The sequence below is a fragment of the Ictalurus punctatus genome, chromosome 18 (assembly GCF_001660625.3).
Source record: "Ictalurus punctatus breed USDA103 chromosome 18, Coco_2.0, whole genome shotgun sequence".
In the NCBI taxonomy this organism is placed as follows: Eukaryota; Metazoa; Chordata; class Actinopteri; order Siluriformes; family Ictaluridae; genus Ictalurus; species Ictalurus punctatus.
The window spans coordinates 24,055,538-24,081,398 of NC_030433.2; the positions used below are offsets into that span (position 1 = coordinate 24,055,538).

Below are 25,861 nucleotides of genomic sequence, written 5' to 3' on the forward strand. Positions count from 1 at the left end.
TCCCTTCCCATCCCTTCCCATCCCATCCCTGATATTATATAAAGCTCTCCCTCTTAAACAAACATATACAATATATATGATATAAGATCGACGAAGAAATCGAACGGGTTTTACTCTGAAACCATTAAGACACAGAACGATTCAGTGAGTCATACGCTGTGACACATTCTCCAAAGAAGGCCGGCTCGGCGTGGTCATCGATGCAGATGGACGGCGTGCTATGCGGCGATATCTACTGCTAACTGCCGCACACGATGGTTATTCTAAAAAGACCTCTGCCATCATAAAGACTTTATAGTCGTAGTATAAAAATTGACTTCATCGAGCGGATGGGTTAGGATTTATAAGTAAACCATATTTTCCTCTTTAACTCACAGTTTTTAAGGTACAGAACGTGACCGAACTCCCAGATGCTAGGAGCGATTTACGGTCGGAGATGCTAACAGGGTTAATATCTCCCTGCCCAACCTGATCTCATGCACAAAAAAAATAAATAAAAAAATGTCTAAGGAAGTCTAATGAGCAAGAATGAGTAAAGGTCATAGAAACAAACCTATAAATCGCTAAACAAATAGCTTGCGTTGTTCTGTTTTGTCTTCCCCCTCACGCGTCGGCTCCGGAAAATTCGTACACCACCAGCTTGCTTTCGGTGAAGAGCAGCACGACTGAACGAATCTCTCAAACTCTCCACGAAAATCGAAGAGGACTCTGAGTTATTCTGTTAATTGAAGATTTTTAAGATGACCGTACACGTGACAAAGATGCTACGAGAGTGGGTATAAAATCGGCTAGCTATATATAGATATATATTAACGTTAAGCTGAAGTTTTATCACATAATCAGGTGGAAATGGGGCTCCCCCCCCCCCCCCCCCGCTCCCCCCGCCCCGCCCCCCAGTTGTGAATATATTGTTCAAAACAAAACCAAAGTATGGTTGCAGTGTTTAGCAAGAAGTGTCACGAGACAAATACCCCTCCCCCACCAGCCCCCCCCCCCCCCCCCCCCCCCCCCCACCCACCCAGTGCTGCTACATATATTTAAGTATTTTGGCCAGTTAACCACTGTAAACTAGCATATCGGTCTTAGATATCGATTTTTTACACTTACGTGAAACTAATAACGATGAAATAACGACTTAGCGATGAAGCAATGCACGTGGACACTCCTGTTTTTTTTTTTGTTGTTTTTTTTAAGACAGATTCCGACTACCGTATTGTCGAGTAGCGCCTTTTGGGAAAAGAAAAAAAAAAAAAAAAAAAAACCTGCCGTGATGGTCTGCGAATTGAGTATTGATTTCACGTGGCTCATTTTGGTCGTGTTAGCAACAGTGCTGCGCTAGGTCTCGAACAGGAATTTGGATCGTCCTTATTATTATGATGTACATGCACCACTATTAGGTAGAAGTACAAGTACAGGATAGGATTAAAGCAGATTTGATCAAATCTAACCAAACGTTTTCTGTAACTGATCTCAGTCTACAACTAGGCGTGATTATAATGACGTTTATGACCGTTAAGGCTTGAAATCGACTCGCTGTGTGGTGTTTGCATTGTATTGCTGCGATAAAGTCCGTGTGAACAAATGCTTTTGTGATCTGATTAAGGCAAATCTCGCAGGGAGCCGACGGCGCCCACGACAAATCACCGTTCCACCCGAAATTTAACCGAAGTTCAACGTTTAAGATGAATTAGCCGAGTGCTGCTGGTGCTACAAGTACACGCCGATCGTCAACGTAATTCGTGGAGATGACATGATGACTGACTTGACGGAGACAAAACGTTTATTTTTCAGTAGGAAGGGGAGCGCTCGGCGGTTTCGTTTGCATCCTGACCAATGACATTTCCGATCGTTTAACCGAGTTCTGCGGCGTGCATAGAAACTGCTAATCCAGTAGGAAACGAATGATAGTTAGGTTGCTAATTGATCAGATTATTAGTCAATAATCTAATATACAGTATAAACCACAGCGTGAGGGCATTTGCTTTGACATGTGAAGCAGAGTAACTTTTATGTAAAATCGTCTCTTGATAATCCATCTTAGTCTTTGTTTGTTCTACTGTGTAGTGTCGGTTCAAAGATAAATACCGTGCCTTAAATCATCTGATAGCTGTTTGATAAGTCTGTCGTGTAGAAATATCGTTTTTCTCCACATATTTGTCGGGATGTGCAAGCAGGGGCGACCGAATGAAAACCGATGGCTACCATTCAAGCGTTCGAGCAACATTGACTTTTTGCGAATAAATAAGTGACCTCATGAGCAAAGTAAAACCTTCTGGGAAATGCCTTTCGCTTCCACGGACGCGACGGTCACGATTACGTCAAGTCACTTTTCTCTCCTTCGTGGAGTAAACATGAAGGAATCGCCGCTCTCCAGCTCCCCGAGGTGAAATCTACACGGATTCAGGTGAGCAGACTGTGCTAGACTAACCAGCTTATCCTTTACGACGTTTGATTATACGATATGAGTAGAAACCGAATTCTTCTGATGTCCTTCGTTACATCGCTTTCGTATCTAAACATTAAAATGCAGGAAACCTCATCTCTGTTTTCATTCATGCATTCGGTGCTGGTTCGTGGAATTTACACACAACATTGCTACACTTGATATAAAGGTATTTTGCAACCAGACCCTGCACTGTAGTCAGCAGATTGGTGTCAATGATGAGCATCTTTAACCATCTTTTCCATGTTTCCTTTGAGTATACCATACCAAAGGTGTCACTCGTTTTTTTCTTCTCTCGCTATTAATCCTGCTTGACCCATGTTCTTGTACGGAACGGTGGACGGTGTGTGACGAGAGCGAGCCGAGAGCCGGAGGAATCTACTCGGCTCTGAGAACTGAGACCTGCTCAGAACGTCCTCCGCTTCCTGACCGCAGAAGATTTCAGGGCTCTCGAGCTCCACCGGCCCTGACGTCTACTCAAAGACAAAGCCCTTGCAATCCGCATCCATTTTGTACCTCCTGAGGGACTGACCCAACCTTGCAGACCTTGCGACTTTGAGAGACCCGGGCAGCTTTGAATGGAGCTAGATGGATCTCGTAAGAACCGGTGTCGGTGGTTACGTACATGAGGTTTGCTGCATGACATGATGAGAGGATATTACACTGAAATTCATAAGAATGACATAAGAATGGGTTTATAGGCCTTTTTGGTTGTCACGTCAGTTCATGGCTTTTATCGTACATCTTATTTTGCCCCGTTAAGACTCAGAAGCTCTTTTTTTTTTTTTTTCTTTTTTTTTTTTTTCCTGATCATGCTGATGTCATCAGTCTTTGGGATTGAATCCTAAGATGTGTAACATCAGGGCTGTGGGTGGGTCTGCAGGTCAAAGATCGAGCGCCATTTAGCCCTCTTTTACTTCAGTGATCGATTGAGGACACCTACTTCAGGTTGCAGACAGGCACATTTTAGAGGAACCAAAAAAAAAAAAAAAAAAAAACAACAACGAAAAAACAAAAAACAAAAACAACAACAAACAAAAACCCCAAACATATTGAATTGTTCTCAGAATGGGCCGTTAAAGATGAGTGAATTATCACATACAATATCAGGTCACACAATGGGCTGATCATTTAAATATTCAGCAGATTTGAAAACAATGACCGTCTGTTCTGTTTTAATACACATTATTCTTTTTCTTTTCTTTCTTTTTTTTTTTTTTTTTTAAATACAACTTCATATAGTTGATGGACTAACTTCAAAACCAAGCTCAGACAAACAACTTGTAGCTCACCACCGTCCCTTTTTTTTTTTTCACGTCCTCACACAACACAAAGTCGATGATGACGATGCGTACTTTATCTACAAAACAGATGGATATCACTAGGAACAAGAATAAAGTAAGAGTACAGTTATACTACCTAACCATATTCGATGAGGATATTGAGTAAATGTACACGTGATGCCGTTTTCCTTTTTCTCCAAACAAAACAAAAACAAAAACAAAGATGAACAATGCATATAGGTGGCTCGTTATCTAGCAAATGCGCTAACTCTATAACTCTATGCTTAATTAAACTGCTCTCCCCAGAACGTATGAATTTTTCCAAAGACAAAATAATAGCAACCAGAGTAGTCAGAATCCTTACAACCAAAATGAAAGTAATTCCCAAGACTCGCAAAAATGGAATTAAGAGGAAAAAAAAAAAAAAAAAAAAAAAAAAAAAACACGAAAAAGAAGACTCTGGGCGGGGCTTGTGTTTTTTTTTGTTTTGTTTTGTTTTGTTTTTTTTGGCCGTCCAGTGTAAACCAATGACCAGAGCTTTATACCTAGGAAAGAGAAAGGTCTCTCACAGAAAAATCAAGGAAACAACACATAATCCAAAGGATGACGTTGCTGTACAGCATAGAATCGGGGGCGGGGGAAAAAAACAACTTGTGAGTCCCTTCCATGAGGGACTGGAGGAAAGGAGGCGCACTGAATGGAGGATTGGGGGCTGAGGGAATGTGTTCTGCCTGGTCTGTGCCCAAAAGCATACGAGCCATGACTGATTTCATGAGCTGCATTTTGGAAAGGTTGATTGCAGTATGTATCAATAAAAAGCCAAATGAGGATGCTCTGCTGTATCCTTTTCTGTATATCTTGCAATCTTTCTTTTAGCAAAAATATCATGCAGTCCTTAGTTCCAAACCCTCAGGAGGATTTTTTTTTTCTTGTTCGTGTGTTTGTTAGTTTCAGAAGTAGAAGAAATGTTTGTCTCACATGATTCTTAAACATTCAAGTCAATCTATATAATACTTTTTTTTTTTTTTTTTTTTTTTTTTTTTTTTTACATCAGAAAAGTCCTTTCCGCATTGTTGTGTATAGAAATATAAGATATAGAAATATGCATATACATATGTATGAACTTTTCCTATATGTGTATACATATTTTCCAATTGTATCAAAGCCAATTCAGTGTGTGCTCTCAAAATATGGCCCATGTTTCCTGGGGGGACGTTGTGTGTCAATTCACGTAGTACAACCAGTAGATGAGGTTGAAGAATCCAAACGTGATGGGGAAAATCACGCGCGACCACTTGTCAATGGTGCTAACATCCGTCAGGTTGGGGATTTTGAGCTTGAGCTTGGACGAGCGCCTCCGCAGACGGCAGTTGGCGCGGCTGCGCATGGCGCCGCGCTCCAGCGAGTGATGGCCAAAGCCGTCACGTGAGGAACCGACAGGCTTACGGAATTGCACGCCCGAGCTGTCAAACGACATGACAGAGTTGCGCGAGTCACTTACGCTGCTGCCCACGTCTGACGGCATCACCTCATTGTTCATCTCCAGCGTGGTGAGCAGGATGTTTCCGTAAGCGTCCACCTTGACGAGGGATAAATGACAAAGAGAGACACAGTCACTAGGATCCAGAAATCATCGGTCCTAAAGTATCAGAGAGATCTAAATACTTCTCATGCAAATGCAATGATCATGTGATGTCACATTTACAACAAACACTACTAGAGAACTTTACAGAGCTCACAAGGTGATGGCTGACACATGGGATTACTTATTAACGGCATTGCATTGCATGATCTACTGTAAATCTGCAGTCTTGCGGCTATGATGAGGTCTAAGTTTATGTACCCCAACTTTTCTTTGTTCCTCGAGATACAGATTTCTTCGCTGTGTGTATGACCTGAGGGTGTTGGTTTGAAACGGCGCTGAAATGGAGTCCTTGCGACGTGAAAGAAGAGATGAAGAGAACATTAAAACGCCCATAAAAAAACTTTGACAATACATAAACATTTTTTTTTTGTTCCCTCTCTAAAAAAAAAAAACAACAATACAGCACAACGCATAGACATGACGCTCAACGAAGAAACTCTCGTACATGAAGCATGGTACGTCGTCTTTCGTACAGGGACAACTGTTACTCTTGTGTTTCTCCAAAATCATCATTTATAGCAGAAAAATTGTACGTTTAAAGAGATACCATACTTCATGCACGGTACTCTTCCAATCTGTTCCAATCTAAGATGCAAAGATAACCTGATAGCTTTCTAGGAAGGAAGCAACAAAATCATCAGATCATGGGTTAACAGCATGACATTACGGTATAATCACTACATGCCACCGTCATCATTATATTATAGGTAAATAAACAGAAATTGTTCGCAGATATTTCTACCAGAAACAGGCATGCAGCATTAATCTACAGAAGAACCTGATAGAATAACTGCAGTGTAATCTCGTATAAGTTCGAGATGAGCCTCTGTCGTAGCTTTGATCAAATGAAAGAAGCCACTGGTTAAGGGAAAGCAATGGACAATGGGGAATCAGGTGGCGGACTCGAACACCTTGTGAAAATCCTGACGCTTACACAAATCTAAAATAATCCAAACCACGGGAGAACGATATTTGTTCAGTTCGGTTCCACTCGAATATTAGAATTGGATGGAGATGAACACAACGACAGTGATAGATGGTCAAGTCAACCTGGTCTCGCAGGCGTTTGTCCTCATAACGTGGGCGTTCGTTGTTAGCTTTGTTGAGGCGATCGTTGATTTTCTTTTGCTGCTGGGGTCCTCGTCCGAAAAACACGTAGTTGACGAAGGCATATTCGAGAAGGGCCAGGAACACGAAAACGAAGCAGCCCATGAGGTAGACATCGATGGCTTTCACATAGGGGATCTTTGGGAGGGTCTCCCGCAGGTGGGTGTTAATGGTTGTCATAGTGAGTACCGTGGTGACCCCTGCAAGAAAACAAGAACACGTACCATTCATTTATCGCTTCAAGAAACCCTTACGGACACGTAGAGAACATGAACAAGAACAACACAGAGAGTGTGACTTGAGCTCGGGATGGAACCTAGGAGAACCCTGGAACCCTGGAGGGTGAGGCTTCCTCTGAGATATACGTGAAGCATATCCTGCTCATGCTGCATCACATGGAAGTGTAACACACTCGCTATCTGCCCTCTTACGCATACATGAGCTCAGAGGCACCCGCAGTTGGCTAGCGTTACTGTGATTGACAGGCGAGAGAGACATTATGCTCATCCCACAGCCAATTCTGCTGTCTTGGACTCTCAGCCATGGATGGCTGTGGACATCATCGGGATTCTTTCTCACAATCTCTGGATGATCAGGTAAATGCTTTTATAATATACTCGGCACATTTCTTGCGCTTTAAAAAAAAAAAAAAATCAATGTCGTATTTTTTTTCACAACAAAAACTGCTTTTACACGATAACAGCATCCTTACCGAGTGCCACCCTAGCAGCAGAGGCGTCATAGTTGATCCAAAAGGACACCCAGGAAAGGATGGTGATCAGGATCGAGGGCATGTAGGTCTGTAGGATGAAGTAGCCTATATTCCTCTTGATGCGAAAACTCAGCGACAGCCGGGGATACGAGCCTGGACGAAGGGGCAAAGGGAATGCAGGAAAGATATTAATGAATAAGCGGAGAGTAAAAAAGAAAAAAAAAAAAGCATACTTTCATGACACACAGGATGGCTATTCCTCCTGCTCGTACGGGGTGATTCATTTCTCCTACACAATGTAGTCCTTTCTAGGGACAGATTTGATTCCAGTTAAACATCGCTGGAAGTTGCCAGCGCGGCAGATTTTTCTCTAAGCCTCCTCTCAGCAGGCGGCTCCTGTGTCCCTTGGAGAATTGTCAGATAAAACCGCAGTGCCTTTTTTTTGTTGTTGTTTTTTAGGGGATTCGGAGAAAAAGGAAAATATCCATTGAATTGTCCAGTGAGCTGTATGAAAGAAGACGGTCCTGATCTACCTGAAATGTGAAGTATGAATGAAGTATGAAGTATGTACAGCATATTATATATACACTTGTACAATTCTTTTGAAAAAGATAAGATAAGATAAAAGTTTATCGATCCCACACTGGGGAAATTCCCTTGTTACAGCAGCTCAATTACACAAAAAAATAGATAAGAAAGAATACACATTAAATAGGAACAGAATCGAAAAAAATGTCATATATATATATATATATATATATATATATATATATATATATATATATATACACACACACACATATGAATAAGAATATGCATACATACAGATAAGTAACAAATGGAAAATGGAAATGAAAAAAAGAGCTAATAATAGAATATTTACTATTGAAATTATTTACAGTGAATTGCAAACAATATAATTATTAAATCTTACTTAGAACAACATTTAAACCGTTCTACAATTTTATATATATATATATATATATATATATATATATATATATATATATATATATATATATATACACTCCAGTCACCTGTAACTGCATTCAAGTGACAAATGAAAGGTAAAAAAGGTAGTCATGTTAATATTTCTGTCATGCTTTGCATTTAGAGTCAGAATTATTATAGGTATAGAATTATTCTGACTAGTTTCCTTTATCTTATTAGGCCAAATAATCCCGATGGGCTTGAAGTTTTTCAAAATTACCGCAGATTTTAAGCCGATTTGGGCCGAGACACTTCATGTGACATCATCTCATCGCGCATTCAGCCAAAGTCCCCTTCGAGTCACATGCGTCGAGCACGAGTACAGCTAAAAGTTCTCATTTACCAACAAACATCACTGAGAAAGACCCCGCCAAACAATTTCGTGCGATTCGAGTAGCTTTTCCTCAAAGAAGCGAACAAAAATCCTTTGAAGTACGACAAAAACGCTACTTTTTTAAATGAATTTTTTTGGAAACCCCAGCAGAAATGCGTGCGCACCACTGTTAACTGGTTTCCTGTGCAAAGAGTGAGAGAAAGAAAGAAAGAAAGAAAGGAAGAAAAATCCATCTCACTTCTCAATGCTTTTTCAATGCTTGATCAATTTCAAGTCTCTGGTGTGGTTTTGGGGAATTTTGCTGAAACCTGGCAACCCTGTGCACAACCCGGTCACACTTGGTGCCTTTCAAGCTGAAAGTATGAAAGTAAAAACCTCATGCTCGCACGACTTGTTGTGTTTCGCCCTGCAGGAACCCAGTTCCAATGCACAAACCTAGCTTTCTGCCAAAAAAATCTAAGTGCACCCTTACAATCCATACCTGTATTTGTATTCATATAGAACATGTAATCTGTTCAATACTGTATTAGTATTTGGTTACATCCCAAATACATATAAGGGGACTATGCTTAGACTAAACTAAAAGGCTGTAGGCCACATGTACTGATTTATTTGAAGTGAAGGTGATCCTACAGCCAAACAGAATTCTCATGATCTGAGAAAAAAAAAAAAAATATACGTATGCAAAGTATGTATATGTATAAAAAGTAAAAATTTATCGTATCGCGAGAATATTTTTTTGGATAGATGTGTTTGTCTGTTGTTAATGGAATACGGCAAACGAAATTGCACCTGACAGAGGCATCAAGCAATAAGCTATAATCTTCTAAACGTATACTTTATGAACACTTCCTCGGTAGCATCCCCGGTAAGCATAAATAAACAAGAGCAACACAAGGGCAAGAACACTTAAAAATAGCTGCATTTCCTAAATTAATTTAAGGCGATAACCCTAAATCTTCTTCACTGTCAGAGTGGCTTCAAGGACAAATGCAGTGGCGGTGTTCTCGCCTCAAAAGTCACCCTGAAACGGTAATACTATCGTAGAGAGACTACGTCTGCTGGAGATGGAACCTGAACTTCGGTTCCTATCATGGGCGGAGCATGGGGTGGCCAGTGCCACCCTAGCATAAAGCATGGCCACTCCTCTCACCCCTTTTTTTGCTTTTAAACCCACCCTTTGTCAGTGCGGTTATCAGTGTCATATGTGATGCGAAAATAAACGACTTGGCAAATCTTGCTGTGATAGGCCACTTTGAATAATAATAATAATAATAATAATAATAATAATAATAATAATAATACAGCAAGGACTGTAAACGAGTGTAATAACATGCAGAAACACACAAGTTTAGCTAGTTAACAAAGAAAAAACTATTCCCTGGCATGTAAAAAAATGTATTTCTCATCATTAGAGGCATAACGTCGGATTTCTTCCGTTCGTTATTAACGAACTTTTGCTTTCGTAACACTCACATACTTCATAAGACGCAGCCTAACGTTATGTTAGCTAGGACTCCTTTTTTTTTTTTTTTCGTAACTTGCAAATAAACAGACGACAAATAAACGTCGCTTAGCGGTGCTCCCTTCATGTCCGATAGGGATGCCACCATGCACAGACAGGCGGAGCCACGTTATGTTAAATTCTATGGATGTGGATTAGTATTTTGCACCACCCTAGACTGACAACCCAGCAATGTCTTTGGGTCTAACCTGGCCACATTCATTGTTTTGGCACGTTTTTGGTACGTTTTCTAAAAGTACGCTTGGGAAATTTCCTTCGACTGATCCGAGTTCCGAGAATGGCGTTGCTCACCTGTCGTGAACCTCACTTCTCTGGACACAAGACGCAGCTCCACGATGGAGAACTGCGGCAGCTCCAGTTTGTCCACTCCGGTCACAGCACTGTCCCCTCCTTGCCAGAAGAACACAATGTCATCTGTGGTGTATCCATCTGCAGGGAATATACAGAATAAGATGTTATAACAAGATCAGTGCTATGGGACATAGCGGTATTAATGACTTTTCTTTATCACAGAGTAAGACGTAAACAGTGAGCAATAGTGATAATCCTAACGAGGCTAGGAATGAACAGCTTGGCTTCGTTATAGTGTTATAGAGCATAAGGATGAAGGATGGAATACCGTTATCTGTGTCCTGTTTGGGGAAGTGATTGTATATACGTGATACGGTAGACAGGAATGATGAACTAAATGATTTTTTATATTTTAGGTAACGGAGCCAAACCTAAAACTGTGCTACAGTAGTTTGTGCAGAATATTAAAACTTAAGAAACACCCCCAAACGGTGCAGAAGACCCACAGGCCCCTTGATACTTCATTGAAGCATTTATGATGTGCTCTTGGAGTTCCCAGAAACCATATATGTCTTGGCTCCAGGTTAGTAAGGCTGTATTTTATGTTTTAATTATGCCTCGAACCCTCTGAGTATTCCAGCGCTCTGTCAAGGGTCATATCATTTCCCTGCCTGGATTAGAATTCATCCCTTTTTAATCATTTTGCCTTAATGCCAAGGGTCGAGCGTCTATAGGCCGACTCGTTTTCCTGACCTGAGATCCTACTTAAGCATCCTAGCAGCAAATGAATTTCTTTTAAGGAATTACCACATACGGGTGTCCAAAAATTTGTCATTTGAAGAAAAGAAGAAGAAAAAAAAAAGGATAAAATGTGTTAGTGAGAGAAATCTTTATTTTTTATTTTTATTTTTTTTACAGTATCATGTTTTATTTAATATTGTAATTGATTATATTTGTTCATTAGCGTTTAAGTACGTTAATTCATTCATCCTGAGTGACTACTTTATTCGGATCAGGTTCACGGTGGAATCCGGAACCTACGCCAGGAACGCTTAGCACAAAGTAGGGGCGATTTAGCTAGGGTTAGAGATTAGGGTTAGTGTTAAGCCTACGCCTTAAGTTGAGGGCTAGCGTTGGATGTTAGAATTAGGGCTTAGATTTTAGTCTCAGGGTTAAGCTTTATTCCTTATGGTTAAGGTTAGATGTTAGGTGTTAGGTATAGGGCTACGGTCAAGTTTGTGTAGGCGTGAACGTGAAGGAGAGCGGAGTGATGGCGAGCCATTAGACTGAGCAGGTCAACACCCTGTGAGTGTATGGGCAGATTTCTGCTCACCTACCCAATCTTCCTACCATCATTTGATGAGTCTAAAGCTGGGCAGGTGAGAGGGAAAGGACGAATCCAAAGCTGGAGTTTCCTTTATTTCGTTGACCATTAACTGTAGCTTAATCTCAGCTAAATTAGCCAGTCTAATAATTTTCCAATAACCTTGAAAATATGTAAGTCATGATCAAAATAATAAAAATTGTTTAAGCCATGGCTTAAATCAGAAGACGTAGCTGAGAAGATCCCATTTGGAAAATTCCTCCTTCACTACCCTAGAATTTATTAGCTGCGTTTTTTCTGGGAAGAAGTGGAAAGAAACTGGAGGGCCCTGAAGAAACAGAACCGGAGACCACGGAGCTGTGAGCTAACCGCCGCACCGCCACGATGCGCCGTTTTTTTAATTCAATAAATTCCCACTTTGTCTTTTAAAAAGCCAGCTAGCACATTTATGCATCATTGCTGCAATGGAAATAGACAACATCTACAGGCCGGATGGTCAATAGTGCGGCGCCCTTCATTGATGCACAGAGAAAGCCCATTCAATATTACTTCAGTATACCAAAGCTGTCACTTAGCTGAGTAAAAAGCCTTTCCAAGCATTTATCACCACTGGCTATGTAGGCAACACTGCAGTTATGTTGTGACTAGTGTAAATGAACGTAATGATCATACTTGCTGACACCGGGTCTCTCCGGACTGTGGTGCACCATCAAATAGACGAGGCGGACGAGTCGCAACTTGCCATCTGCCGTCTTTTTTTAGGAAGGAAACCGAAGCGCTCAGAGAGGAGAATTAAAAACCTCATTTGGGGATTTGGGAAGTCATTTTTATTGACATTAATTTGAAGGTACAATCCCACCGATTCTGGAAAATGACCCTGTTTAGACGTCCTACTTCCAAGTGGGATGATTCCAGCATGAATCAAAAGTGATTGCCTGTACACATGGCTCTTTACAAATGACCTGAAAAACATTTGGAATATTTATCGTAATAACTGTCTAAGCCACGGATCAGAGCATGACTGCTTGTCTGCGTTTGCATGTCAGTCTTTTTTATAGACATGCCTCCAGTGCTCCTTCACGCCGTCCCTATCGCAGCAAAACTTGGTGGAATCAGGTGAACACCCAGTACGGTAACAACCAGGTACTGTTTACTTTCAACAAAATACCAAATCACGGTTCCAAAAAAAACCCCAAAACTTACCGACAGGAAATGTAAAACTAGAATAAACATTCCTAGCACTTTTCCAACATGGTGACGGGGATGAAGTGGACTTCCCTTCTGGACGTGCGCAATCTGTCGAAAGTGTTCAGTTGTTTGAACTGCGGCGTCTCATAACAAAGTAAATACATGATTTCATTTGGATGAAACACCTTCAAAGAAATGTAAGTCATGCCAGCAAACCCCGATGGAGTTAATAACGCTATCTAGATAACACCGTTAGTGATGGTCATCTGAAAAACCCATGAGAGCTAATGCAGCTGTAAAGCAGTTGAAGAGATGATGGGTAGGGCGGGGGGTGGGGGGCGGGTAGGAATCTCATGTCGGGGAAAAACGCTCACACCATCACACAGCCACTGTAGATTCTAGGGCGTGGCTTGGTGTACACGTGCACAAATGTGAGGCGGATTAAACAAGCTGAAAAGAACCGTTCCACTATACTTGTAGGTACACCTACTTGAGCCTACTAGCGCTCCCATGTTGACTAATCTTAACTAATGCACCTTTAATTACCCCTGTGGACTGCATGTGAGTTTAAGTGTGAAATGAATAGAACAAAAATCTGTCCAGTCTCACTCCCTGCGCCTTTGCACCTCTAGTGGCCTGTATTTTTATTTATTTTTTTTTAAGACTGATTACTGCTTGGCAGACTTTTGTACAGGCTGTACTACTGTCGAGACTAAATGCTGTCGCAGCTATTTCTTTCGGTTTCACGCAGGAATCTGTGCGACAGAACAGATATCCTATATGAACTCCATTATTATAAGATCGCTCGCAGTATTCCGTAGATGTACCCATCATGCAGTTTCTCCAAAAAAGGGTGCCCATTTTGAAGGGATCCGTCGTCGACAGATGGCTGCGTACCGGCGGTACCGGTACATGCTCGGTACAAGATACAGTATATTCAATATGGGGCATTCGGCATGTATCTGTGTGTTTGTGTCCACTTACAGCTCTCAATCTCCAGGGTACAGTTCTGCTCGTCCAGGGGGTATCTCCTCAGGTCCATCATGCATGCAGCCGTTGTGGTTATTCTGGGTGGAAAAAAAAAAAGAAAAGAAAAGGAAAGCAGGAGCACAAGGAGGAGTGGGAGTGAGGGAGGGAGGGAGGGGCAGGAAGAGAGAGAAAGAGAGAGAGAGAGAGACAGAGAGACAGAAAGAGAGACACTGTTACCTTGGTAACCTTTAGGAAATCGTAGCTTAGCCTTGACTGTGCCATTTGAATCTCTGATTGATGTTTGGCAGCCAAGAGAAAGAATAAGGGAGGAGGGGAAGGAAGGAGGGGGATGCAGTCCTTGGTTGACGAGTGCTGTATGGAGTCTGATGGGAAAGCGAGAGAAAAAGATCGAGAGAACGACAGAAGGAGAGAGAGAGAGAGAGCGAGCGAGCGAGTGTGGATGCTGTTCACTGCAAACCTGGCTTGTTTAGCAGCATGTTGTCTCTGCAGTAACATCTTGTGCTGTTTAGTGCTTTCCTTTAAGGACATTTTGTAATCATCGGTTCTGCTATTGCGCTGTTTATCTACATAGACACGGCTTCATGAGTATGCAGCATCACCGTATAGGCTGGATATACACACTATAACATTGTTTGTACTAAATACTTTTTAAAAACACGACATCTGTGATAAGTCTGTAACGCGTGGCCTTACTGCAGGCACTTTCTTCCAAACCCTTATGACAAGAGGAATAGGAATCACACTAAAGCGACTGTACAGACAGTAAAATAAATATATATATATATATATTTTAATACTGAACATTTTTTTCACAAAGGACACGCTCCTGCCATGCTTTACGTCACATGTGCACACAAGAGAGCAGCTGGAGGAAGTGCAGCGGCCCGGGCGGAGCGGCGGCGTCACGCTTTGCTAATGAGCTGCGTGGGAGTCGATGGCGCTTCACAGAGATATTTACTGCCGCGGCGCATTTTCCTAATTACATTGGCGATGTTAAATCATGGCAGCTCCTGCTGTTTTTCGAGGGGAGGAAAAAAGTAATTCAGTTTCAGCTCATCGCTTTGCTATGTCACACGCGTAAATATGTTCTCAGGGAACTTTTGGGATAGGTACAGTGAGCTTGTGTGTGTGTGTGTGTGTGTGTGTGTGTGTGTGTGTGTGAGGAGGAGCATATACAGTAACTGTGAATAATCAAACATAGCACGGTCACAACCATAATCCAGTCTCTGCTACCAAGAGAGAAAAAATAAACGAACAGTCAGCATTATCTTTAGCTTAAGACCGAGTTAGCAAATGCAGAAATGCAGAAATGCATTCGTCTGGGTGAACCTGGATATAAATGAACCCTAGTCCCGGCCTAAAACGTTCCCATTGATTGTAATTTAGTTGAGCACTAGCTTAATCTGCGTCTGCACGGGCTGAAATGTCTTAGCGCTAATCTAATAAGAGGCTAAACAATTAAGTGTCCTAGGAGTCTTGTTGATCAAAGATAATCAAGGCAGCCCATCTATGTGGAAAAAAAAATACCTTTACACTCTTGTTTTTGGTTCGTTTCTGTACCTGATAATCCGGGGTGGGATTGGAACAACGAGGCTGCGTGATTCCGTTTCTCTCTTAGTTAACTCATTTCGTCTAAAGAATCTGATCTTAATCTGTTTTTTTTTTTTTTTTTTTTTTTTTGTAGGTTTGACGTTAACTAAGAGCCAAAGAGCAGAGAAGAAGTGGGTCTGCAGCTCCTCGGAGGGAAATCTGAGAGACGTGGAATGCTTGTGTCTCCGGGACTCGTGTTTGGCTCGCGTCGTCTGAGACGGCTGAACGGCCCTCGAGCCATTTTGGGTCAGTCCCTGAGTGGTGCTCCAGTAAAGAGCTGGTGTTATATCAGCGAGGAGGAAATCTGGGACGTTCTTGAGACACAAGAGCACACGAGTCAATTCGCCCAATCAACATTTAAATACGCTTCTCCCTTCGCAAGCTTGTTTTGTTCGAAAGTATGTTAGCGTATTTCGCCTACGTGATGCGCATTACTGTAACTCTAAAGGTTCCAGCCTATATTCGGAGATGTTTCCGTGCCTGATCGTTAGCAGTTAGTTGCTCTAAAGGTGCATGTGACAACGTCTCTAGTTAAAAGTGGTATATAAATTTAAAAAAAAAACAATCGAATTTAATCGGAAAACGAGAATTCAATTGAATTCCGCACATCCATGTTTAGCTCTCTTCACAACTGCTCTTAGACACCTTGAGATTAATCTGGAAGCTTGGCAGCAGCCGAGTGGTAAACCCGTCCTCAGCCTGCTCCGTCAGGAGACATATTAAGTCAGCATTTAACACTCCATTAATTCCTCCACTTGCTCCGAGATATCATCATGTTTGTCCATTAATATTGCAGCTGGAGACCTCAGTCTCATCAGCCTCTCCATCTCTGTCTCCCCAGTCTGGACGTTCGGTTTCGTCTCAGCTCTTGATGCTGAAATGCTGGGAACCATGATGCTTCTCCCAAATTCTCTTTCACATTCTGCTCGTTTACAGTGTTTTGACGTATAAGGGAGTCTGCGAAACTCTAGATTAGGGATAGCAGAGTTTTCGGTACTGACGCTGATAAAGGAACATTTTATGTAGCTCTGTTAATGTTAATTGCTGTCGTGTGTGTGCTCCTCATACTGAGAGCGGTATCTTTAATAGAGAGCGTACAGAGCAGTATCAGTGAGCACGGGCGTGAAATACGACATGAACTGCATCTAGACTCATGAGCGATGTTCTCAGTTTGGTGTTCTTTTTTCCCTTTTCTTTTCATAAATCCTGACCAACACTTTAATCTGCTTATATTATATTGCCATTATTCTGCACGGGAATTCTCGTGTGGTCTGTCAGCATATTTAAGATCTCGCAGCGAGGTTTATTCCGTACGGACAACGTCGACAACCGTGACAAGTGCAAATACCGTACTTGCCGATTGTGGATTTAAATTAGGTAATGGAGCATAGGCGTAACGTAGTAACGTAGCCATTACAGTCGCTTCTGTGCATTTATCTGTGAGCGTACTATAATTAAGATTTCCACTTGCATTTGTTTTTAGCTCTGAAACATTTCTAAACGTGACTGCTCCGTGTAACCAAGGAACAAACAACATTAGTAAAAGCCCATAATTTAAAAAAATAAAAAATAAAAAAAATTATTTATATATATATATATATATATATATATATATATATATATATATATATATATATATATAAAAACACACACACACACACACATATATATATATATATATATATATATATATATATATATATATATATATATATATATATATATATAACTCGGAAGACACAGCAGCGAGCGGTCTGTTGCGTCTTCCGTCCTGCTTTCGTGTTCTTTCAAGAATTCCTGCAAATACAAACAAAGGAGCACATCCGCCGTTAAAGACGTACGGTCTATAAATATTCTGTGTCCGATACGGCGGTCAGTGTTCTCGGAAATCATAGCGCGTTTGGAAATTCCTCCAACGGAGCACTAATTGAAAATGCACATTTATAAGCTGTGCCCAGAATATCTCATCAGATCTGCTTACAAATTCCAGCATGGCATTATGTATTAATAGACACTTCTATTTGCATTTAATAAATAATACACTGTCTCCAAAATGCATCTGGAATGCTGGTCCTGTCGCTGGGGCAAACAGGGTTTTCTCTCCCATCCATTTCCCTCGATGAGGAAAAAAAAAAAAAAAAAAATAGAAGCCATAGCCTGAGTCCTCCTCCTTCATGAAAGCACCTGTGCCAGAGTCTCCCGAAAAGAGGAAATAGTTTGTCATCTTTCATTATTGATAGCGCGATTGAGTGGGATGCTTACAGCGTCCTAGCTTGGCTGAGATCGAGGCGGCTCCGGGTAATGCATGGCCGAATGCACTCTAAGCGTCCTGTCCTGGATTTTTTTTTTTATGTCTGTGGAGGAACAACACTGGATCCAGCTAATGTTTGGGCCTGAATAATGGTGCTGGTGTGAGGAATGTCCTTCATACTTCTCCAAAGGTTTCAGAAACGTTAAGCTTGAAAAAGCAAAACTGACTTATTGTGTGATTCCCTCAGCGAACGCCTTGGCTAAATATTCTGAAGAGAGCAATAAAGATAATATAATCCAGGTTTCAAGAACATGGAGTCGTGGAGAGACTAGGGTTAGGGTCATTTACAACTAATCGTACGGTGACACCCGGGGGCGGACGATAACAACCTACACGTCCTCTCGTTATAAAACGCGTTCACGGTTCACTGCGGTGGTGCTTTAACGGAGTAAAAAACGATTTAACTCCGGAAGACCGGAAACCATTTAAAAGTGTGCAAATTTGAAATGAAAATAAAGCAGAAAGTCTATACTTCAGACACCGAATGTTTATTCTACAGCAGCAATGTCTGAGACAGTGAAGAGAGATGAGCATCCCTGACCCCAACAGCTACCGTCAGTTTTAAATTCGAGCACGACGATGATCTGCTTTATATTACGCGAAACAAAGCCCGAGCAGATCGCAGCATTTCACAGCTCAACATCCTGTTGTGTTAGACATATGTAAGTGCTATGTAAGCCGGTGTCTTTGCTAGTTAGCTAGAAACATGTATGAATTAACATGACCTAGCTAGCTACTGAGAATTCAGCTAAGTGATCCAGCCAGCGCAGGCTTGAGGAGTAACGGAGTACGTGTAACGACGTCATGTAATCAGGATACAAAAAACTGTGATCCGTTACAGTTACGTCAAAAAACAAAGTAATTAGATTACTAGTAAATGAATAGTTTTGACAGAACACAATACAGACAGCTGTTTGATTATAGTTCTGGTTCTCTCTCGCCGGCCGTGACTCACATGAGAGACCTCCTGGTGCATGCGCAAATGATTTAATATGTTAACTTGGTAGAAATGAACACGAATTGTTCTAGGAAATAGTTTTGTTAGGGTCCTACCTTACGTCCTCTTTTTCTAAGTTTGAGAAAATGCTCAATCTAAATTCGAGAAAATGTCCGGGATTCGGCTTTAGTTTCACTATGATGTGTTTATGGTCTAATACTGCATCATGTGTGCGTGTGTTTGCATGGCTTTAACCCTCTCTGTAAGTCCCGCCTTCTCGCACACCGATTGGTCGATTATCAAAGACTTGCAGCAACTATTGGCCAAATTCCTGCCTCTCGACCGTTATCCTGCTCTCAGCGGACACACGAAGGTGAAGCGCCGTTGTGTTCGGCGTCAAACAGTTACCCGACAATAGCAGCGAACGACAGCTCTTCTGAGTCGAAACGACGCCCATGACCATATAAGGTCATTTTTTAATTTCATGTTATCGCATTGCTTCGTATTACCCGGTCTTTCAAATGTGTAAATGATGCCAGAAGGTTCACTCTCGACATCTGATATTATATTTTATTCCATGGACATTCAAAAGAACGGAGGAAAAAAATGTAAAACGTGGGCGGAGTAAAACCAAATTTATTCATGTTTATTCATGTGACGCGAATAGTGTGTCTTTTTCAGTGTATTAAAGTCTGCATTTATAGTAACTTATAGTTTTGAACGCTATTAAGACTCCCCCCGCCAAAAATAAAAAGTGTCCTCTTTTTGGAAAACCAGAATATGGTCACAGGAGCTTTTGTGGTGTAATGTTAGCCGCATCAAGGGCAGTGTTCTTTTACTTATTTGTTTATTTAATTAATTAATTAAAATAAATACAAACATTGAACATGTTTTAAGCTTAAAATAAGTGTTTTAGATCATATTGCTTTTCTCTTGACTTTTATGTGGCCTTGAAGTAATCCAAAAAGAATCAGATTACATATACAGTATCTCACAAAAGTGAGTGCACCCCTCACATGTTTGTAAATATGTGATGATGTCTTTTCATGTGACGACACTGAAGAAATGACACTGTGCTACAGTGTAAAGTAGTGAGTGTACAGCTTGTGTAACAGTGTAAATTTACTGTCCCCTCAAAATAACTCAACACACAGCCGTTAATGTCTAAACCGCTGGCAACAAAAGTGAGTACACCCCTAAGTGAAAATGTCCAAATTGGGCCCAAAGTGTCAATATTTTGTGTGGCCACCATTATTTTCCAGCACTGCCTTAACCCTCTTGGGCATGGAGTTCACCAGAGCTTCACAGGTTCCACTGGATTCCTCTTCCACTCCTCCATGACCACATCACGGAGCTGGTGGATGTTAGAGAAGTTGTGCTTCCGTTTGAGGATGCCCCACAGATGCTCAATAGGGTTTAGGTCTGGAGACATGCTCGGCCAGTCCATCACCTTCACCCTCAGCTTCTTTAGCAAGGCAGTGGTCGTCTTGGAGGTGTGTTTGGGGTCGTTATCATGCTGGAATACTGCATACTGATCATGCTCTGCTTCAGTATGTCACAGTACATGTTGGCATTCATGGTTCCCTCAATGAACTGTAGCTCCCCAGTGCCGGCAGCACTCATGCAGCCCCAGACCATGACACTCCCACCACCATGCTCGACTGTAGGCAAGACACTTGTCTTTGTACTCCTCACCTGGTTGCCCCACACACGCTTGACACCATCTGAACCAAATAAGTTTACCTTGATCTCATCAGACCACAGGACATGGTTCCAGTAATCCATGTCCTTAGTCTGTTTGTCTTCAGCAAACTGTTTACGGGCTTTCTAGTGCATCATCTTTAGAAGAGGCTTCCTTCTGGGACAACAGCCATGCAGACCAATTTGATGCAGTGCGTGGCGTATGGTCTGAGCACTGACAGGCTGACCCCCCACCTCTTCACCCTCTGCAGCAATGCTGGCAGCACTCATACGTCTATTTCCCAAAGACGACCTCTGGATATGACGCTGAGCACGTGCACTCAACTTCTTTGGTTGACCATGACGAGGCCTGTTCTGAGTGGAACCTGTCCTGTTAAACCGCTGTATGGTCTTGGCCACCGTGCTGCAGCTCAGGGTCAGGGTCTTGGCAATCTTCTTATAGCCTAGGCCATCTTTATGTAGAGCAACAATTCTTTTTTCAGATCCTCAGAGGGTTCTTTGCCATGAGGTGCCATGTTGAACTTCCAGTGACCAGTATGAGGGAGTGTGAGAGCGATGACACCAAATTTAACACACCTGCTCCCCATTCACACCTGAGACCTTGTAACACTAACAAGTCACATGACACCGGGGAGGGAAAATTGGGCTAACTGGGCCCAATGTGGACATTTTCACTTAGGGGTGTACTCACTTTTGTTGCCAGCGGTTTAGACATTAACGGCTGTGTGTTGAGTTATTTTGAGGGGACAGTAAATTTACACTGTTACACAAGCTGTACACTCACTACTTTACGTTGTAGCACAGTGTCATTTCTTCAGTGTCGTCACATGAAAAGACATCATCAAATATTTACAAAAATGTGAGGGGTGCACTCACTTTTGTGAGATACTGTAACTTTCATATTGTGAGACTTGGATTACGTTACTGATGACATTTTTTACGAAGTAATTTGTCAAGTTATAACTTTTTTAGTTTTTCATCAGATGATTTATTTTCTCGTTCTATTAGTGCTGATGCTTTTTTGTTTATTTAAAAACCCTGTGATGACTCTGGTTTATGACATCAAAACTCAAAAGGACAGTCTAGGCGTACAATCGCGCTCTCCCTCTCCGCTTAATGTCATTATCACCTTCTTTTCAACAAGGCCTGTCTGTGCTGTGAACTGCTCACAGATCCCAAATAACACAGCCCAAAATGGAAAGCTTTCCACAGACATGGCAACCTGTCACTCGTAACTGTGAACTGTGAAATGTACTGTGGTGCCAAAAAGGAACCTTCAGCTTGTGGTCGTGACCAAAAGTTTCGGAGGCCTATAAAAAGGATCTGAAGCCATAAAAAGTTCTACAAGCTGTCTGTATAATAAAAAAAAAAAAGAAAGAAAAAGAAAAAGAGAAAAGAAAAGAAAAGGTGTACATTTATGGAATTCATTTTACAGGATTGCATTGGTTTACAGTCAAATACTAGAAATACAGCAATGCATTCTGGGATATCTACCATTTTAGGCTGGATTAAGAACGGTGAATATTCTCTTTTTTGTGAATTTTATTTTTTTTAGCGACTACACACAAAAAAACATGAACTTGATGCAAACCTGGTGTAAGTTTATATGCTAGTAAAAACCTCGGGTTAGTAAAGCGCTGAAATTCATGTTTTACGGAGAGTTAATTCAGCGGAGGTTGAGTTAACGCTGCGAGCTATAGCGGTAGTTGAGGGAATTCGTACCCAATTGGTTTAGGCTTTTGAGCAGAAGGTCATGAGTTCAAATCCCAGCACCACCAAGCACTGCCATGGTTGGATCCTTGATCAAGCCTCTTAACCGTCAACTGCTTGGTTATATCCTGTTTCGACTGGAGGATTTTTATTTTATTTATTTATTAATTTTTTTCACAATATTTCTGAATCTAAGACGCGTATTACAGACTTTAATTTTTAAATATGTTTAAAGAACAAAAGAAAGAAAGAACGGAAGAAGGTTGCTACGGTATAAATGATCGCGAATTGCTCAGGAATGACGGCGTTGGCGTTATTTACCTCAGTCCGTACAGCACCGTGCCATCGGGGTGGAGCCGGATCATGCGGTTCTTGACTGTCACCCCGTGCAGGAAGGACTTCTTGTCGTTCAGGAAATAGGTGTCAGGTAGCCAAAGCTGATCGGCCACGCGGTTGTCGAGGGTCAGATTGAGTGCCATCTCTGCGTACGCCAGCCGTTTGTCCCGCCAGCTCTGCTGGAAATACATAGTGATGGTGTAGTCCTGGGGAGAGAGGGCAGGAAGAACAAAAGTCCCATTTTAAAACACTTCACCTCATGGATCCAGGCTGCAGAGGAGTACAGCAGAGTTTCCAAAAATCTGTACATCTTCTATCAGAGGCACGAAACAAACATCTTAGACGGCTAAAGCCATCATTTCATTTCATATCAATCAAAACAAGCCACCGGAATGTTTTATTTGACACCGACTACTTAGGATGCAATCGTTTATAATCACAAACATGTTTCTAATTTGCCTTTAATGAAAAGAGCAAGGTTTAATTTTCAATCCTGTATAACTCTTGATCAAGCGTTTGCTTCAGTAGGCATGTATGTTTCTGAATTCGACTTAATATCAGCAAAACAGAAACGCGTAATGACTTTTCATTTATCCGCTTCTAGATTGGCTCGTGTATTTGTTCCATTTGAATGCAAATGTAATTTTAATCCGTTTAATAAAGTTTACAAGACTCCACTTGGGAGTGTGGCGATGTCCCACTGAGACTTTGGTTAATAAGTTAAATGATCAATTAAACAAGAACTTGAGGATCTCATTATTTCATATCAACACTAATTAAGACAATACTTTGAACGAATTCGAGGAAAATGAGGAAGAGAAGGGAATCTGAACCGAACGGAGTACCGCTGGAGCATTCGGGAAGCGGTATGGGATTGTGCTTCTTCTTCTTTCGGGGTGATCTCGGGGTCCGAAAAAGACTTTTAGAGCGGTGTCTCTAACTCGGGAAGGATGTTTGGATGTAGAGAGATAATAAAAACAGCACATTTCATTTTTAACCGAATCGAACCCACTGCAATCGCGTCCAAAATCTGCTTGTGTGGGATGCATGGTGACACAGCAGGTAGCGTTCGTGCCTCAGAGCTCCAGAGTCCAGGATTCAGTCCAAGATTCGGTCCAGATCTCATGTTACTGTCTGTGCAGAGTTTTACAGGCTCTCCCCGTGTCTATGGGGGTTTCTTCCAGCTAGTTCCACCTCTTAAAAACATGCCAGTAGGTTGACTAGCCTCTCTTAATTGCCTCCAAGTGTGAATGAATGTGTGTGTGTGTGTGTGTGTGTGTGTGTGATGCCCATCCCTGCCTTTGTGCCCAGTGCTCCACTGTGACCCTGACCAGAATAAAAGAAGATGAATAAATGAATCTACTCATGTACTAATTAGCTGTGTTTTGTCTAAGAGTTAAAGGACACCATCCATGCAGATGTACTAATGGCGTAACACATCGCTAAATAGACATAGACACCGAGTTGAAACCTGAATTAAAATATTTTATGAAACAGCATGAGCATGCTGAAAGTGTGGGGCTTGGCTAATGAAACGAGTCTAGGCTAAAGTCATGTAATAAGTCACGCTTGACTGCATAAGAAGTAGGGACGTAACCGAATACAAATCTATTACCCGGACTAAACGGACGATGCGTTCTAAATCATTCGAAATACAGATATGAATAGGAGGTGAACGTTTCACACGGTGTCTGGTCCAGACTCGAGGTGCGCGTCAGGACTGGAATCCCACCGGACCGGAAAAAAAAAAAAAAAAAAACTGTCGTGCAAGTGTGAGATTTTTCCCTTCATACTCGCTGAGAGTGCGAGACGAAGACGGCGCTCGTTTACGAATAGGAGGCGCGCGATGCTCTTTTTCTTGTCTATCATCGGTGCTTGGGTCTAAACACGGCACTCCAAAATAAAACCATATTTCTACCGTGTTTCTCTGCAATCTGGCACGGAATGCGGAATATCCACCGAGCCCACGTGCCGTGTACATCGCAGCAGAGTCTCATTTATCGAGTCTAGTCGTTCCGAAACGATCGCTCTCCATCATTATTAAAAGAAAATCGTCCCGGAAAAGAAAAAAAAAAAAAAATCGTCCTGGACTCCATTTTGTCTCTCAGGAGCACCGTGTCCCAGCTCCGTAGTAGATTCCGATAGCATGAATTACTGATAGCAAATCTGATAAGATAATACTAGTTGGGTTATTTATATATATATATATATATATATATAAAACTATATTGTTGTTCTCTGAAAGATAGCTTTCCAGGCATTTGAGTCTGAACTTGAGCGATGTAGCTGAGGTTGAGGAACGGTAGGAGTTCCGGAGGGGAATAATCTGCAAACTGATATTTGTTGTTAGAATTTTTTGCGATACAGATTTAAACAGACACAGATAATGGCACTGCGTTATACATGGAATAATAATAATAATAATAATAATAATAATAACACACTGGGATTTGAACAAGGTGAACAATGGAGCTCCTCAGTGAGCTATACTGATACTCCTAGTGTTCAGAGCGAGAAACGAGTCTCTTAGAATTCAGTACAGGTATCACGGCAATGGATCGGTCTGATATGATCCGGTCTGAACATCCTACACATGGCCACAACAACAGTACCAAAGCTGATAAACGGAGCCCCAGAATGACAAGGTGGCTATTTATACACAACCGCTAATCGCTACCAAATGACGTTCTTTATGTCATGCTAACAAACTGCTATGATACGATGCAATACGATTTTAATTTAAAAGCCTCTGGTTTATATACGAGCAACTTTTCTTTTCTTTTTTACATTAATGAAGGTGACCTCGAGAAGGGTTGCGTTAAAGGAATTAGATTATTGGCGAATCATCTTGTTGGTTTATTTAAATGATTGACAGTTCATCTATCGGTTTGAAAAAAAATATGACTTATTTGACCTAGAAGTTGTTTGACCTTTTATATATATTTAAAAAAAAATATTTTTGTAACGATTTAACGAAACCATATAGCAGGATGTGATCAACTAAAATGGTTGGAAATGGTTAGCCTGCTTCTTTATTTTCCAGGCAAAAGGCATTTTCTGTTTCTTAATTGCTCAGAAATGCGCGTAGATAACATCGGTTAACAAGCCCTTAATGCAGCGGTGCATCGTGCAGTAACATTATATATTTAATAAACATACAGTATGCAGTAAGATGCAGTGAATCTACTCCAAACAGGAGCTCGTCAGGTTAACAGTTAAAAAGGAGATGCGTTTGTCAAATCTAAAGCAGGGGTCATGATTGGCTTTCGTCTCTTCCATTAACGGTGTTTTTTTATTTTTCACCTACACTATGAGTGTGGTCCATTAGACAGAAACCGAAGTACGCAAAGAAACAAAAACATCTAACTGGCTTCAAACACAAATGAAGCAGAATGTACATCATGTTTGATAAGTGGACGGGGCAGCACACTGGAGCGGCCACTC

The 25,861-nt window shown here is 41.4% G+C and overlaps 1 protein-coding gene across 1 annotated transcript in view; it reads right to left on the minus strand.

The window, feature by feature from the left end:
- Positions 1–1,030: 1,030 nt before the first annotated feature.
- gabrb4 (gamma-aminobutyric acid type A receptor subunit beta4) overlaps positions 1,031–25,861 on the minus strand; it is a 60,608-nt gene continuing 35,777 nt past the window's right edge. The window contains exons 4-10 of the mRNA XM_017491941.3: positions 22,403–22,623; positions 13,827–13,909; positions 10,331–10,468; positions 7,191–7,343; positions 6,422–6,678; positions 5,570–5,659; positions 1,031–5,305 (exon numbers count right to left, since the gene is read on the minus strand). Coding sequence (XP_017347430.1) covers positions 4,949–5,305; positions 5,570–5,659; positions 6,422–6,678; positions 7,191–7,343; positions 10,331–10,468; positions 13,827–13,909; positions 22,403–22,623 — 1,299 coding nt within the window. The 3' untranslated portion in view covers positions 1,031–4,948. The remainder of the gene's footprint in view (positions 5,306–5,569; positions 5,660–6,421; positions 6,679–7,190; positions 7,344–10,330; positions 10,469–13,826; positions 13,910–22,402; positions 22,624–25,861) is intronic.